General features: G+C 37.8%; 1 protein-coding gene across 1 annotated transcript in view; it reads left to right on the top strand.

Annotated features, from left to right (window-relative positions):
• Positions 1-15,264, top strand: part of LOC134353176 (tripeptidyl-peptidase 2-like) — a 201,819-nt gene that overhangs the window by 119,941 nt on the left and 66,614 nt on the right. The window contains exon 20 of the mRNA XM_063061169.1: positions 1,916-2,012. Within this exon, the coding sequence (XP_062917239.1) occupies positions 1,916-2,012 (97 nt within the window). The remainder of the gene's footprint in view (positions 1-1,915; positions 2,013-15,264) is intronic.

Genomic DNA, 15,264 nt, shown 5'->3' with positions numbered 1-15,264 from the left:
TAGCCATTTATACCCTGAGGGGAAAATGTCTCTGGCTATCCACTTGATCTGAGCCTCTTATTATCCTCTATCAAGTCACCTGTCATCCTCCAATCTAAAGAGAAAAGCCCTAGTGAACAATATTTAAACTGAACAATTGACTATTTGTGGGAGAGCATTTCAGCTTTGGCCATCCTTTGTAGAATGTTTACCATGAAACTTCACTGTGAAATTGTGAGCTGTTTTGGGCCCCGTAGGAAGGATGCATTGAAACTGGAGAGGGTTCAAAGGAGATTCACAAAAATAATTCCAGGTTTGAATGGCTTGTCATATGAAGAGCATTTGATGTCTCTTGGTCTGTATTCACTGGAATTCATGATACTGTGGGGTAAACTCATTGAAACCTATCGAATGGTGAAAGGCCTTGATAGCGTTGATGTGGAGAGGATGTTTCGTAAGGTGAGAGTGTCTAAGACCAGAGGACACAGCCTCAGAATAGAGGGGCATCCTTTTAGAACCGACACAAAGAGGAATTACTTTAACCAGAGAGCGGTGAATCTGTGGAATTTGTAGAGGCCAAGTCTTTATGTATATTTAAGGCAGAGGTTGATAGATCCTTGATTAGTCAGGTCATGAAGGGATACGGGGAGAAGGTAGGAGATTGGGGCTGAGAGGAAAAATGGATCAGCCATGCTGAATGGTGGAGCGGACTTGATGGGCCAAATGGCTTATTTCTGCTCCTATGTCTTATGGAAATGTCTGTGTTGAAGTTTTAGGCTATGTGCCCTATTAGTAGTTTCTAACTATCACAGCAGTTAACGTTTATAAGTTTAGAACATCCTGGGGTGAAGGGTAAAGCTATACAGATGTTTGTTAATTTAAAGCTATTGTTTTAGGTGTTTAAACAGTGCAGAGCATGTCACAATGTACACAGTAGATAAAATTACAGTGGATTCTGGTAAATTGGGACACAGCAGGACCTGACTTTTGGCCCAATTAAGTGGCTGTCACAATTAGCCGAAGTTTCAAGAAAACAGTTAAAAAGGTATTTTAAAAAAAAGAAACTAACAAATCACATACTTAATTGATATACAGAATCAATTATAACACTAGCAATACTACTACAGTGCTATAAGGCTGTGTATTAGTTCCTCATAGTTATTGATGGAGGAATTCATCCAGTGTATGCTGTCATGTTCTTTTGATTGACTAAAGGAACAAAATTAGCACAGACACCTAGTGGAAATAGTGGATTGCCTTCGTACAATGCTTTTGACAATTCCGTCCTCCAAATTTTCACTTTCATTGAAAGAAGATGATTGTTGATACTTTCAAATTCTGCTTAGTTCCTAACTTGAAGTAGTGAAATCGTTTCCTTTTCACTCCTGGCTGTTTTTGGAATCTCCAAGCCTGAATGCTTGAAATCGCAGTGAGCAAAACAGTTCTGGATTGTCTTATAGCTTCTTTCTCGCCAACTGTCAGTGACAAAAATCACTGCTTTTTTAAAATAAATGCACACAACTGACACTTTTAAAAAACTGTTTGCACTAAGCGCTGTGACATGGCTAATGGCCACAAAAGTACACGTGACTGATGCTAGTTTGAAACTGTTCAGCAACAGTCTCCTGTCCCAACTAGGTGGCATGGTGTCCCAAATAAACAAAGGGATCCTCAGCTATTTTCTTGATTAGTTTTTGTTCTTTAAGAGTTGTTTCAAATAAGCATCTATCCCGATTAACTGATGGCCCAATTAACCAGAATCCACTCTCTTTGCTATTTGTAACTGTTTCATTAACAAATAGCTATCTTCCTTCAGATGGGAGGTGTCCCATTTGAATTCAAGTGTTACATGATGAACATCTAAGAATTGCTAAGAATTAATGTGTTTGTATTTAAATATTAAAGCAGAAATGTAACTCCATACCCCTTTCTACAGGCCAGTGGATGCTAAAACAAGACCTTTAGGCTCTCGCGATGTCCTACCCACTAACCGACACCTATATGAACTGGTCTTGACCTACAATTTCAGCCAGGTAACTGATTATAATAAAAATTTCTCCTACGATGCTTTCCATTAGGGTTTAATGTTACCAGCTACAATGTGAACTGTGTACATGCAGTAGTTGTCCACATTCTGAATGCACTGCCAAAGTAAACGGAGATCAGTTTTACAAACCTCAGTGTTCTGTCAGTTAGAAAAATGTGGAAAAAGAAATGCTGGGATTGGGATTGCTCTCCTTTGTGAGGTCTCTAGACTTACGAGTCAATTACAGAATGGCTGGCACCATGCATTAGAATATATTGATGCTGAGCCTTGCTACGTTGGTGCCAGAATGTGTGGCGGTACTTGCTGGCTGCCCTCCAACACATCTTTAGGTGTGTTGGTTTTTTAGTGCAAACGATGCACTTCACGGTATGTTTCACTGTACATGAGGTAAATCTGAATCTGATTTGAATGGGAAGGGAAAGTGATTGTACTGTCAATAGTTGGACTGTCTACCTTGGAACCTACCTTCTGAGATGATACAGCTTCTTGGTCTACAGCTTTGAAAGAAACAAGAAGGAAGGGGCTCAGTGTCAAGTTTATTATCACTGACCTATAGAACATAGAACACAGAACAGTACAGCACAGGAAGAAGCCCTTGGGCCCACAATGTTGTATCGATCCAATTAAATTAATCATCAAATGGACAACCAAACTAATTCCTTCTCCCTACACAATGTCTGTACCCTCCCATTTTTCTTACATTCATGTGCCTATCTAAATGTCTCTTAGAAGTCTCTAATGTATTTGGCTCTACCATCACCCCAGCACAAACCAGACACCCACCACTCTCTGTGTAAAAAAAAAAACAACTTGCCCCTTGCATCTTGCATACCCTCTGGCATTAGACATTTCAACCCCGGGAAAAATATACTGTGTGGATTATCCATGCCTCTCATAACCTTATAAACCTCTATCAAATCTCCCCTCAACCTTGCCTCTCCAGAGAAAACAACGTAAGTTTGTCCAACCTCTTGTTATAACACGTGATCTCTAATCCAGGCAACATCCTGGTAAAACTCTTCTGCTGTACCTTCTCCAAAGTCTCCAACATCCTTCCTATAATGGGGCAACCAGTCTGTATGCACTATTCCAGATGCGGCCTAACTAGAGGTTATAGAGCTGCAATCTTATGTCGTGGTATTTGTTGTTCTGTAGCAATTCATAAAGTAAATTAAGTTACAAAAATAAATAAAATAGTTCCAAAGGTGAATAGCAAGGTAATAAAAGGATATAAATCCAATGAAGTTAGACACCAACCTTTTTGGTTCAAAGTGATGCTGCTGTAATCTGACGTATCAAGTGATGACTGAAGATTCTCTTCCAGAAAACAGGACTTCACTTTTGTCAGAAGTAGAGCAAAGCTACCTGGCATTTTGGGTCTAATTTGCTAGTGTTTAAAATCATGGCTGATCCGTGGGTGATTTTCATTCAATATTTTCCACTGAATTTACATGTTTCTTGATTCCTTTAACGGTCAAAAAATCAGTCAGATTCAGTCTGAAAACATGCAAGTCCAGCATGTAGATGCCATTACAAATAAAGCATGGCAGCACCTCTAATTTCTTAGAGGTTTGCAAAGATTTTCATGTCATTTAAAACTTTGACAAATTTCTATAGATGTGTGGTGGAGAGTAAATTGACTGGCTGTATCACAGCCTGCTATGGAAACACCAATGCCCTTGACAGACAATCCTACAAAAAATAGTGGATATGTCCCAGTCCATCAAGGGTAAAGCCTTCCTCACCATTGAGCACATCTGCATCTAGCGCTATCGCAAGAAAGCAGTATCCATCACCAAGGACCATCCAGGCCATGCTTTCAAGACGTATAACTGTTCCAGTGCACAGGGCACATACTTTTTATAATACTGAAGGTCAGATAGTCAAAGTTCAAAGTAAACTTATTATCCAAGTATATGTCTCTATATACCACTCTGAGATTCCTTTACTTGCGGGCATTCACAGTATCTACAAAGACAAACAATAGAATCAGTAAAAAACTGCACACCACAAAGAAGGACAAATAACTAAGGTACAAAAGCAACAAACTGCAAATATAAATAGAGAAAAAAGTAATATTAATAAATAATAAATTTTGAGAACATGAGGTGTAGAGTCTTTGATAATGTGTCCATAGGTCTACGTACAGGCTATATGGAAAATGGAAAAGAAAAAGAAAAAAATGTATACATATAATATTCTTTGTAATATAAAGGAAAATGGAGGACTCTGTGGGAGGGAAAGGTTAGATTGATCTTGGAGTAGGTTAAAAGGTCAGTACCACATCATGGGCCTGTACTGTGCTGTAATGTTCTATGTTCTATTTAACAATATTCCAGGTTCCTCTTCCCATACTGAAGAGATTAACCTGGCGTTCCCTCATCTACCACTTCCTTATCCATTCACGTAATTTGCCCAAACCCATTTGCTGAATCTCTGTGTCCTGAACATAGCCAACTTTCCACACCTATGGAAATCAAAACATTCCAGATGTTAGAAATCTGAAACTAAAACAGAAAATGCAGGAACCACTCAGGATATCAGGGAGCAGCTATGGAAAGAGTAAACATAAGAGATTTTGCCGATGCTGCAAATCCAGACCAACACATACGAAATACTGGAGGAATTCAGCAGGTCGGCTATTTATTCATTTCTTTTTAAATCTTTTTATTAAGTAAGTATACAAAAAGGTAAGCCATATAGACACTAATACATTGTTAGAATATAATAAAATTACAGAAAATATTAATACAAAAAAAATACTACAATGTAATTTAAACATAATATACCAAGGTAACATAATAGTATACTAATTTTATATATATATATATATATATATATCAATAGAGAAAAAGAAAAAAAAACCCCCCAAAAAAAAACCCACCGTGCAACTAACTAAAAGCAACGCAAAGCAATGGGCTAACTTGAAACCAAACAGAGTTAAACTTAAAATCACGTCCTCAATCCCGACCTCCATTAAAAACAGTGAAAAAAACAAGAAGGGTATATATTACATTAAATGAAAATATCGAATAAAAGATCTCCAAGTCTGTTCAAATTTAAAAGAGGAGTCATAAAGATTGCTTCTAATTTTCTCCAAGTTCAGGCATAATATCGTCTGAGAAAACCAAAAAAAGGTAGTTGGAGCATTAAGCTCTTTCCAATGTTGTAAGATACATCTTTTCGCCATTAAAGAAAGAAATGCAATCATTCTACGGGCTGAAGGGGAGAGATTACTGGAAATTTTAGGTAGTCCAAAGATAGCAGTAATAGAGTGAGGAGAGATATCTATATTCAATACCTTGGAGATAATATTAAAAATGTCTCTCCAAAAAGTTTCCAAAGTAGGGCAAGACCAAAACATATGAGTTAAAGAGGCTATCTGCCCCGGACATCTATCACAAAAAGGATTAATATGAGAGTAAAAGCGCGCTAACTTATCTTTGGACATATGTGCTCTATGAACAACTTTAAATTGAATTAGGGATGTTTAGCACAGATAGAGGAAGTATTGACAATTGTAAAATCTGCCCCCAGTCATCCACAGAAATGGTAAACCCCAATTCCTGTTCCCAATCTACCCTAATCTTATCAAATGGAGCTTTCCTAAGTTTCATAATAATATTATAAATCATAGCCGATGCACCTTTCTGACATGGATTAAGGTTGATTATAGTATCTAAAATGTATGTAGGAGGGAGCATTGGAAAGGAAGAAAGTATAGTACTTAGAAAATTTCTAACTTGTAAATATCTAAAAAAATGTATTCTTGATAAGTTATATTTATTAGATAATTGTTCAAAAGACATAAGGGAACCATCTAAAAATAAATCCAAAAACCGTGAAATACCCTTAGTCTTCCAAATTTGAAAAGCACGATCCGTAAAAGAGGGAGGAAAAAATATGTTACCTAAAATAGGAATCGCTAACCCAAATTGATTAAGATCAAAAAATTTTCTGAATTGAAACCAAATACGCAAAGTATATTTAACTATCGGGTTAGACACCTGTTTAAGGCGTTTCCAATCAAGAGGAAGAGAGGAACCTAAAATGGAGCCAAGTGTAAAACCCTGAACAGATTGTAATTCCAATACTACCCATTTAGGAATGGATAGTATAATGTCGAATATTAATTGCCCAATAATAAAATCTAAAGTTAGGTAATGCTAAGCCTCCATCTCTCTTAGCTTTCTGTAAATGTATTTTACCCAGTCTCGGGTTTTTGTTCTGCCAAATAAATGAAGAAATTTTAGAGTCAACTTTGTCAAAAAAAGATTTTGGAACAAAGATTGGTAACGCCTGAAATATATATAAAAATTTTGGCAAAAAAAACATCTTAACTGCGTTAATACGACCAATCAAAGTTAAATATAAAGGAAGCCATTTAGATGAAAGTTGAGTAATATGGTCTATTAATGGTAAAAAGTTAGTCTTAAATAAATCTTTGTACTTACAAGTAATTTTAATCCCAAGATATGAAAAATAATTATTAATCAATTTAAATGGAAATTTATAATATAAGGGAAGTTGTTTATTAATCGGAAAGAGTTCACTCTTACTAAGATTTAATTTATAACCTGAAAAAAGACCAAATTGTGCTAATAACTCTAAAACAGCCAGGATGGATTTTTGAGGATTAGAAGTAAATCATCAGCATAGAGTGATAATTTATGGGACTTTAAGCCCCGAGTTATCCCAGTAATATTTGGAGATTCTCGAATGGCAATTGCAAGAGGTTCTAATGCAATATCAAATAATAAGGGACTAAGAGGACAGCCTTGTCGAGTACCTCGAAAAAGAGGGAAAAAAGGTGAACTTAAAGAGTTAGTACGGACCGAGGCCACAGGAGAATAATATAAGAGTTTAATCCAGGATATAAATTTCAAGCTGAAATTAAACCTTTCAAGCACTTTAAATAAATAAGGCCATTCTACTCTATCAAAAGCTTTCTCGGCATCTAAAGAGATAACACACTCAGGAACATTTTGTGAGGGAGTATAAACGATATTTAACAGTGTACGAATATTATAAAAAGAGTAACGACCTTTAATAAAACCCGTTTGGTCTTCCGAAATAATAGAGGGAAGTACTTTTTCTAATCTATTTGCTAATAACTTAGAAAAAACTTTAGAATCAACATTTAATAAAGATATTGGTCTATAAGATGCACATTGAGCAGGATCTTTATCCTTCTTTAATATTAAAGAGATTGACGCTCTATTAAAAGATTCAGGAAGTTTACCAAGTTTCGATGAAGCCTCAAAAACCCTACAGAGCCAAGGGATTAATGAAGGAGCAAAACATTTATAAAATTCAACGGTAAACCCATCAGGGCCAGGAGCTTTCCCCAAATTCATAGAGAAAATAACATTCTTAATCTCATCCATGGTAATAGGAGTATCTAACATAGAAGCCATATCCTGTGAAATCTCAGGGAAGTCTAAATTATCTAAAAAATCATTCATATATTTAGAATCTCGAGGAGGCTCTGATTGATATAAGGAAGAGTAAAAATCACAGAAGGTTTGATTAATCCCCACATGATCAAGTATAAGTCGATCATTTTGGTTATAAATCTGATTAATTTGAGATTTAGCATAATTAGACTTCAATTGATTAGCCAACAGTTTACCAATTTTGTCACTGTGTACAAAAAGTTCACTTCTTGTTTTCTTTAATTGGTTTACAATCGAGGACGAGAGTAATAAACTGTGTTCCATTTGAAGTTCAGTTCTTTGTTTATATAACTCCTCAGAAGGAGCTATAACATATTTCTTATCAATTTCCTTAATCTTGTCCACAATTACCAACTCCTCCTGCTTCTGCTTCTTCCTCAAAGCAGCAGAATACGAGATAATCTGACCACGAATATAAGCTTTAAAAGTATCCCAAAGAGTGTTAACAGAAATATCCTCTGTATGGTTAATTGTAAAAAAAGATCAATCTGTTCATTCATAAAGTTAACAAAGTCCGAGTCCTGAAGCAACAGCGAATTAAAACGCCATTGTCTATTATTTTGTATATTGGCCAGAATTTTAATAGAAAGCTTAAGTGGAGCATGATCCGAAATGGTTATAGAATCATAATCACATTTAATCACTGAGGGAATAAGACAAGAATCAATAAAGAAATAATCAATTCTTGAATAGGAATGATGAACATGTGAAAAAAAAGAAAAATCTTTTTCCTGAGGATGCAAAAAGCGCCAAATGTCCGTCGACCCAGAATTAGAAAGAAATGAATTAATCAAAGTTGCAGATTTATTAGGTAAGGTCCGTAAAGGAGCCGAACGGTCCAAAGCTGGAGACAAACAGGTATTAAGATCTCCGCCCCAGATCAATGAAAACTCATTCAAATTCGGAAACTGATTAAATAATGATTTATAAAATTCCAATCAATCCATATTAGGAGCATAAACATTAACCAAAACTACTTTTTTATTAAATAATAAACCACTAACCAATAAAAATCTACCATTCGGATCAGAAATAATATCATGTTGTATAAAAGTAACCGAGGAGTCTATAAAAATAGAGACGCCTCGAATCTTAGCATTGGAGTTCGAATGAAACTGTTGTTCCTTCCAGAATTTAAAAAAACGTAGTCTGTCCCCCCTCCGCACATGGGTCTCTTGTAAGAATAAAATTTGTGCTTTAATTCTCCGGAACACTTTAAAAACTTTTTTCCTTTTAATAGGATGATTAAGACCATTAGTATTCCAGGAGACAAAATTAATAATAGACTCCATAAACCCTAAAGTCAACCCACAACAAGGAGGATTGACGATAGGCTCGACCCACGAACCCGGAGAGGGAACAGAACATACAAGATATACCGGGAAGAAGAACGCAACCCATACTTCAATAATGTATATAGCCCAAGAAGAAAGAAACTAAAAAGTGAAGCCCCTCCCACCACCCCCCACCCCATGTCCCGAAAGCTAAGTCTAACGCAGACCAGCCCGAAAGAAGTGAGCACTAAAACTACCCCCATGACTTCCGGTATACGCTCCCTAAAAAACAGTGTAAATATAAAAAAGATCAGCTGATTATAAAACAGTAAAAGAATAAAAAAAGATAACTCAATTAAAATAAACACATAACAAAATAAAAGCCAGAAAATATATGAAAAAAAAACCGCAATAAACCCCAGACCCATAAATAAACAGAACAACAAAAAAGAAATAAGATTATTAACCTAAACTAGTTATAAAAACCTACAAAACAAAATAGATTTTAAAAAAAACTACAAAATTTAAGGCCACAAAGGAAATACGTAAAATGACAATAAGGAAGTAACCACCCAGAATCCCCTGGGAAAAAGAAAGAAATGACGCAGTTAAAAAGAAAGTTTAGCAACTATATTAAGTAATCAAAAATAAACTTTTCTGCCCATATAAGGCAAAAAAAAATTAAGACCGACAAATTCACAGCCTCCGATCAGCGGAGATAGTTAAAAAATTACAATTAAGGTGTTGATGGTGAAAATTGATCCAAATAACTCTGGGCATCCGATGGAGAGTCAAAAAAAACGGAGAGCTCCATCCAACGTACGAATCCTTAGACGTGCAGGGTAAAGCAGCGCTGGTTTTAAATCCATCTTGTAGAGTTCTGACATCACAGATCTGTAACGAACCCGTTGATCCCAGATTGGTTTACTGAAATCTTCCTCGAATCGGAATTTAAGATCCAGAAAATCAATGAAACCCTTAGATCGAACGAATCGAAACAGTTTCTCCTTGTCTTGAAAGTAATGAAACCGTAAAATAACATGTCGAGGTCTATCTGACCTAGGCGAGTATGATGGAACTCTGTGAACACGATCCAATAACGGTGGTTGGTCAGGAAATACAGTAGGAAATGCATCTTTTAAAAGTTGAGAAAAATACTTCATAGGGTTATCAGATTCAACAGCTTCACGCACCCCAATCATTCGTAGATTCTGCCGTCGCATTCTAGATTCTAAGTCAGAGTTTTTAAAGGTCAGAAAATCAAGTTTCTTCTTCATTACATTAATTGTTTCTTCGATTTTCCCCATCTTAAGCTCACTTTGTTGTGTGGATTTTTGAAGATCAGTTATAGCCGACTGATGTTCCGTAATAGATGTTTGTATCTTATCGATTGAATCGGCAATTTTCTGGAACTGAATTGAAATTTCTGCATGAATCAGCTCCGTAACAGAGGTTGAAATTTCCCTTTGAATTAACTCCGATATAGCTTTCAAAGTCACCGGTGGTTCAGTCGGAGGGAAATCGGTACCTTTCGGTTTAACCGGAGGTTTACCATCCTTCCCGTTTTTCCCATTCCTAGACATAGCAGATCTTAAACGCATCCAGTTATCGAAGAGCCCAATTTAATTCAAAGTATTGTAAAAGTTAATGCCTTAATGGTTACTTAAAATATAACTGATCAGAAGAAAAAAAACTCAGAGGTAATGGAGCGAGTCAAGAACGCGACTTTACTCCATGAGCGCTACCGGAAGTCCTGGCTATTTATTCATTTCACTGAAAATGAATAAGCTATTGTTGTTTTGGTCCAAGACCCTATGTCTGAACTGGAAAAGAGGGGAGAAGGAGCTAGAATATGAAGGTGGGGGTGAGGGGAATGAGGACAAGCTAAAAGGTGATAGTTGAAGCCAGGTGTGGGGGGATGGGGATGAAGTAAGAAACTGGGAGGTGATGGTTAGAAAAGACAAAGCGCTGGAGAAGAAGAAATCTGATAAGAGAGGGGAGTAGACTGTGGGAGAAAGGGAAGGATGAAGGGCACTAGGGAGAGGTGATGGGTGGTTGAGAAGAGGCAAGAGGCCAGAGTGGGGAATAGAAGAGGAGAGGGGAGAAATGATCAGAATTTGAAGATATCAATGTTCATATCATCAGGTTGGAGGCAACCTAGACAGAATATGAGGTATTGCTCCTCTACATGAGAGTGGCCTCATCGTGGCAGAATAGGAGACCATGGACCGACATGTCGGAATGGGGATAGGAATTAAAATGGTTAGCCACCAGGAAATCTTACTTGTTGCAAATGGAGTGAAGGTGCTGGACAAAGAAGGCTCACAGTCTACCTAGGGTTTCACCAATGTAGAGGAGGCCAGATGGGGATCATCACATACAATAGGTGACTATCATGGGGAGAGAACATCCATCTCTCTCTCTCTCTCTCTCTCTCTCTCTCTCTCTCTCACTCACTCACTCTAGTGGAAATGGTGGATCTGCTCAAGATTTCCAGCAACTGCAGAATTTCTTGTATTCAAGAGAAAGGTTTAATGTTCCATTTCAAAATTTTCTGTTTGACCTTCCTACTAAGATTTATGTTGTCAGCAAACTGCAAATACATTAATTTTTCCCTTTGTCTATATTAATGCAAATAGCCGATGTCTGAACACAGTGACCCATGCACGTGCACATGGGAAGAACATATAAAATTTCTTACAGAGGATGCTGGAATTACCTCCAAACTCCGATGCCCTGAGCTATAATAGCGATCCACTATCCGCTTCGCTACCATAGTGCCCAAGCGCTCCCTGCATACCCACCAAAGAATCAGCAAAATATTGAGTGGACTCTTAAATTACTTGCCTAAGAGTGTTTAAATTGCAGCTGTTCTGTCCAACATTGGACATTCGTAATTACAGTTTATGATATTAAGCACAGTAAAGAAATTCTAATATATATCAGTGAGTTGTGATTTAGAAGGGTGTTCTGGAAGTACTGTTCTCACTTTGCTATTCTTGTTCAACAGCAAAGTAGATATATTATCAAAATTTGTCTTAATACTACCTTGAGATTCATTTTCCTGCAGGCTTTTACAGAAAAATAAATACAAGTTTTTATGAAAACTATACATAAAGGTTGACTAACAATCATTGTGCAAAAGAAGACAAAATGTGCAAATAACAGAATTAAACTGGGAATATGGCCTTGAAAGTGAGCCTGCAGGTTGTGGAGCAGTTCAGAGTTGTGATGATTGAAATTATCCACACTGGTTCAGAAGACTGATGGTTGTAGGATAATGACTCATTTCGCAGTATACTTTTTTATTTTGCACCGTTTGTCATCTTTTGCACGTAGGTTGTGTGGCTGCCTGGTGTGTAGTTTTCTCAGTGATTTTATTATCTTTTTTTTGTATTTACTGTGAATGCCCACAAGAAAATGAATCTCTGGTTAGTATATGCTGAGGTATACGTACTTTGTTAATAAATTTACTTTGAACTGTTCCTGAGCATGGTAGTGTGGGTTCTGAGGCTCCTGTATCTCCCTCCAGTGGCAGTAGTGAGAAGAGATATGGTCTGAATGCTGGGGATTCCTTGATGATGGATGCTGCTTTCCATCATCACCGCTCCGTGTAAATGTGCTTAATAGTGGGGAGGGTTTTTCCTGTGATGGACTAGGCTGTATCCACCGCTTTCTGTAGACTTTTCCATTCTTGGGCATTGATACTTCCATACCAGGCCATGATGCAACCAGTCAGGATGCTCTTTACTATGCAGCTATAGAAATTTATCTGAGTTTTAGGTGACATGCCAAATCTATCCAGACTTCCAAGAAAGTAGAAACACTGTCTTGCCTTCGTCGTTCATCTGACTGGCAAGGGTCACAGACAGTTACTGCAGTGCACCTTGGAAATAATTTTTAATACAGTGAGAAGAGAGCCCATGGTATTACAGGAAAGTTACTGACATGGTTAGAGCATTGGCTGATTGGTAGGAGGGAGCGAATGGGAATAAAAGGATCCTTTTCTGGTTGGCTAACAGTGACTCGTGGTGTTCTGCAGGCGTCAGTGTTGGGACTGCTTTTTTTTATGTTGTATATCATTGATTTAGATGATGGAGTAGATGGCTTTGTTGCTAAGTTTGCAGATGATATGAAGATTGGTGGAGGGGCAGGTAGTGTTGAGGAAAAGCTGTAGAAGGACTTCGACAGATTAAGAGAATGGACAAGAAAGTGGCAAATGAAATACAATGTTGGAAAATGCTCGGTCATGCACTTTGGTAGTAGAAATAAATGTGCAGACTATTTTCTAAACAGGGAGAAAATCCAGAAATCTGAGATGCAAACGGACTTGGGAGTCCTTGTACAGAATACCCAAAAGGTTAACTTGCAAGTTGAGTTAGTGGTGAGGAAGGCAAATGCAATGTTAGCATTAATTTCAAGAGGTCTACAATACAAGAACAGGGATGTTATGCTGAAGATTTATAAGGCACTGGTGAGGCCTCACCTTGAGTATTGTGAACAGTTTTGGGTTCCTCATCTACGAAAAGATGTACTGGCATTGGAGAGGGTCCAGAGGAGGTTCACTAGGATGATTTCAGGAAACAGTGATCATACGAAGAGCATTTGATAGCTCTGGATCTGTACTCGCTGGAATTTAGAAGGATGTGGCGGGGGGGGTCTCATTGAAACCTTTTGACTGTTGAAAGGCTAGACAGAGTAGATGTGGAAAGGATGTTTCCCATGGTGGGAGAGTCTAGGACAAGAGGGCACAGCCTCAGGATAGAAGGGTATCCATTTAAAACAGCAATGCAGAGAGATTTCTTTAGCCAGAGGGTGATAAATTTGTGGAATTTATTACTCCAGGTAGCTGTGGAGTCCAGGTCGTTGGGTGTATTTAAGGCAGAGCTTGATGGTTCTTGATTGGACATGGCATCAAAGGTTATGGGGAGAAAGCCGGGGAGTGGGTCTGAGGAAGGGAGTACCAGCCATGATGGAATAGTGGAGCAGACTCGATGGGCCAAATGGCCTAATTCTGTTCCTATGTCTTATGGTCTTATGTGGAAGTTCATTTGATAAAGTTAAAGTCATGTTTATCGTCATATGTACATATACGTGTATGCATAGCTGCAGTAAAAATCCTCATCAGAGGCACAAAATTCACAAGGAAAGTATATAGTAAATGGATATTGTATATATTTAATAAAAAATTTAATATTTAAGTAACATGTAATCAAAATTAGCGCAGTGGATTCTAGTTAATAAGACCATAAGACGTAGGAGCAGAAGTAGGCCATTTGGCCTATCAAGTGTGCTCGCCATTCAAGCATGGCTGATCTATTATCCCCCCCCCCCCCCTCAGCGCCACTCCATGGCCTTCTCCCTGTAACCTTTAATCCTGTGGCCAATCAAAAACCTATCTGCCATAAATGTAACAACTTCACCAACCTCTGGCTAAAAAAATGTCTGCACATCCTTGTTTTAAATAGATGCCCCTCTATCCTGAGGCTGTGCCCTCTTGTCCTAAACTCCCCTACCATGGGCAACATCTTTTCCACATCTATTCTGTCCAGGCCTTTCAAAATTGAAAAGGCTTCAACGAGATTCCCCCCCACCCCAATCCTTCTAAATTCCAGTGAGTACAGGCCTAGAGCCATCAAATGATAACCCTTTCATTCCCAGAATCATCCTCGTGAACTCTTCTGAATCCTTTCCAATGCCAGCATATCTTTTCTTAGATGAGAAGCCCAAAACTGTTCATTACACTCAAGATGAGCCCTCACTGGTCCTTATAAAGCCTCAGCATCACATCACTGCTCTATATTCTCAGCCTCTAGAAATGAATACTAACATTGTATTTCCCTTCCTCATCACCAACTCAACTTGCAATTAACCTTTCCATCTCAGATATTTGGGTTTTCTCCCATTTAGAAAATAGTTTGCACATCTATTTCTTCTACCAAAGTGCATGTCCATACATTTTCCACCATTGTATTTTATTTGTCACTTTCATGCCATTCTCTTAATCTTTCTAAGTCCTTCTGCACCCTTCCTGTTTCCTCAACACTACCTTTCCTCCACTAGTCTTTGTATCATTTCCAAACTTGGCAACCAAATCTAAATCATTGATATACAGGTTTTTAGATTAGATTATGAGGACACTCAGTCCTCGTTTATTGTCATTTAGAAAGGCATGCATTAAAAAATGATACAATGTTCCTCCAGAATGATATCACAAGAAACACAGGACAAACCAAGACAAAAACTGACAAAACCACATAATTATAACATATAGTTACAACAGTGCAAAGCAATACTGTAATTTGATAAAGAGCAGACCATGGACATGGTAAAAAAAAAAGTCTCAAAGTCCCGATAGCCTCCTTATCTCATGCAGACGGTAGAAGGGAGAAACTGTCCCTGCCATGAACCTCCAAGTGCCGCAAACTTGCCGATACAGCACCATTGGAAGCACCTGAGCGCAGCGGACTCTGAGTCAGTCCGAAAACTTTGAGCCTCCGACACAGCC

Source organism: Mobula hypostoma, chromosome 10 (assembly GCF_963921235.1).
Source record: "Mobula hypostoma chromosome 10, sMobHyp1.1, whole genome shotgun sequence".
NCBI classification, from domain to species: domain Eukaryota; kingdom Metazoa; phylum Chordata; class Chondrichthyes; order Myliobatiformes; family Myliobatidae; genus Mobula; species Mobula hypostoma.
Note: the sequence above shows the minus strand (reverse complement) of the source record. Positions and strands in the feature narration are given on the sequence as shown.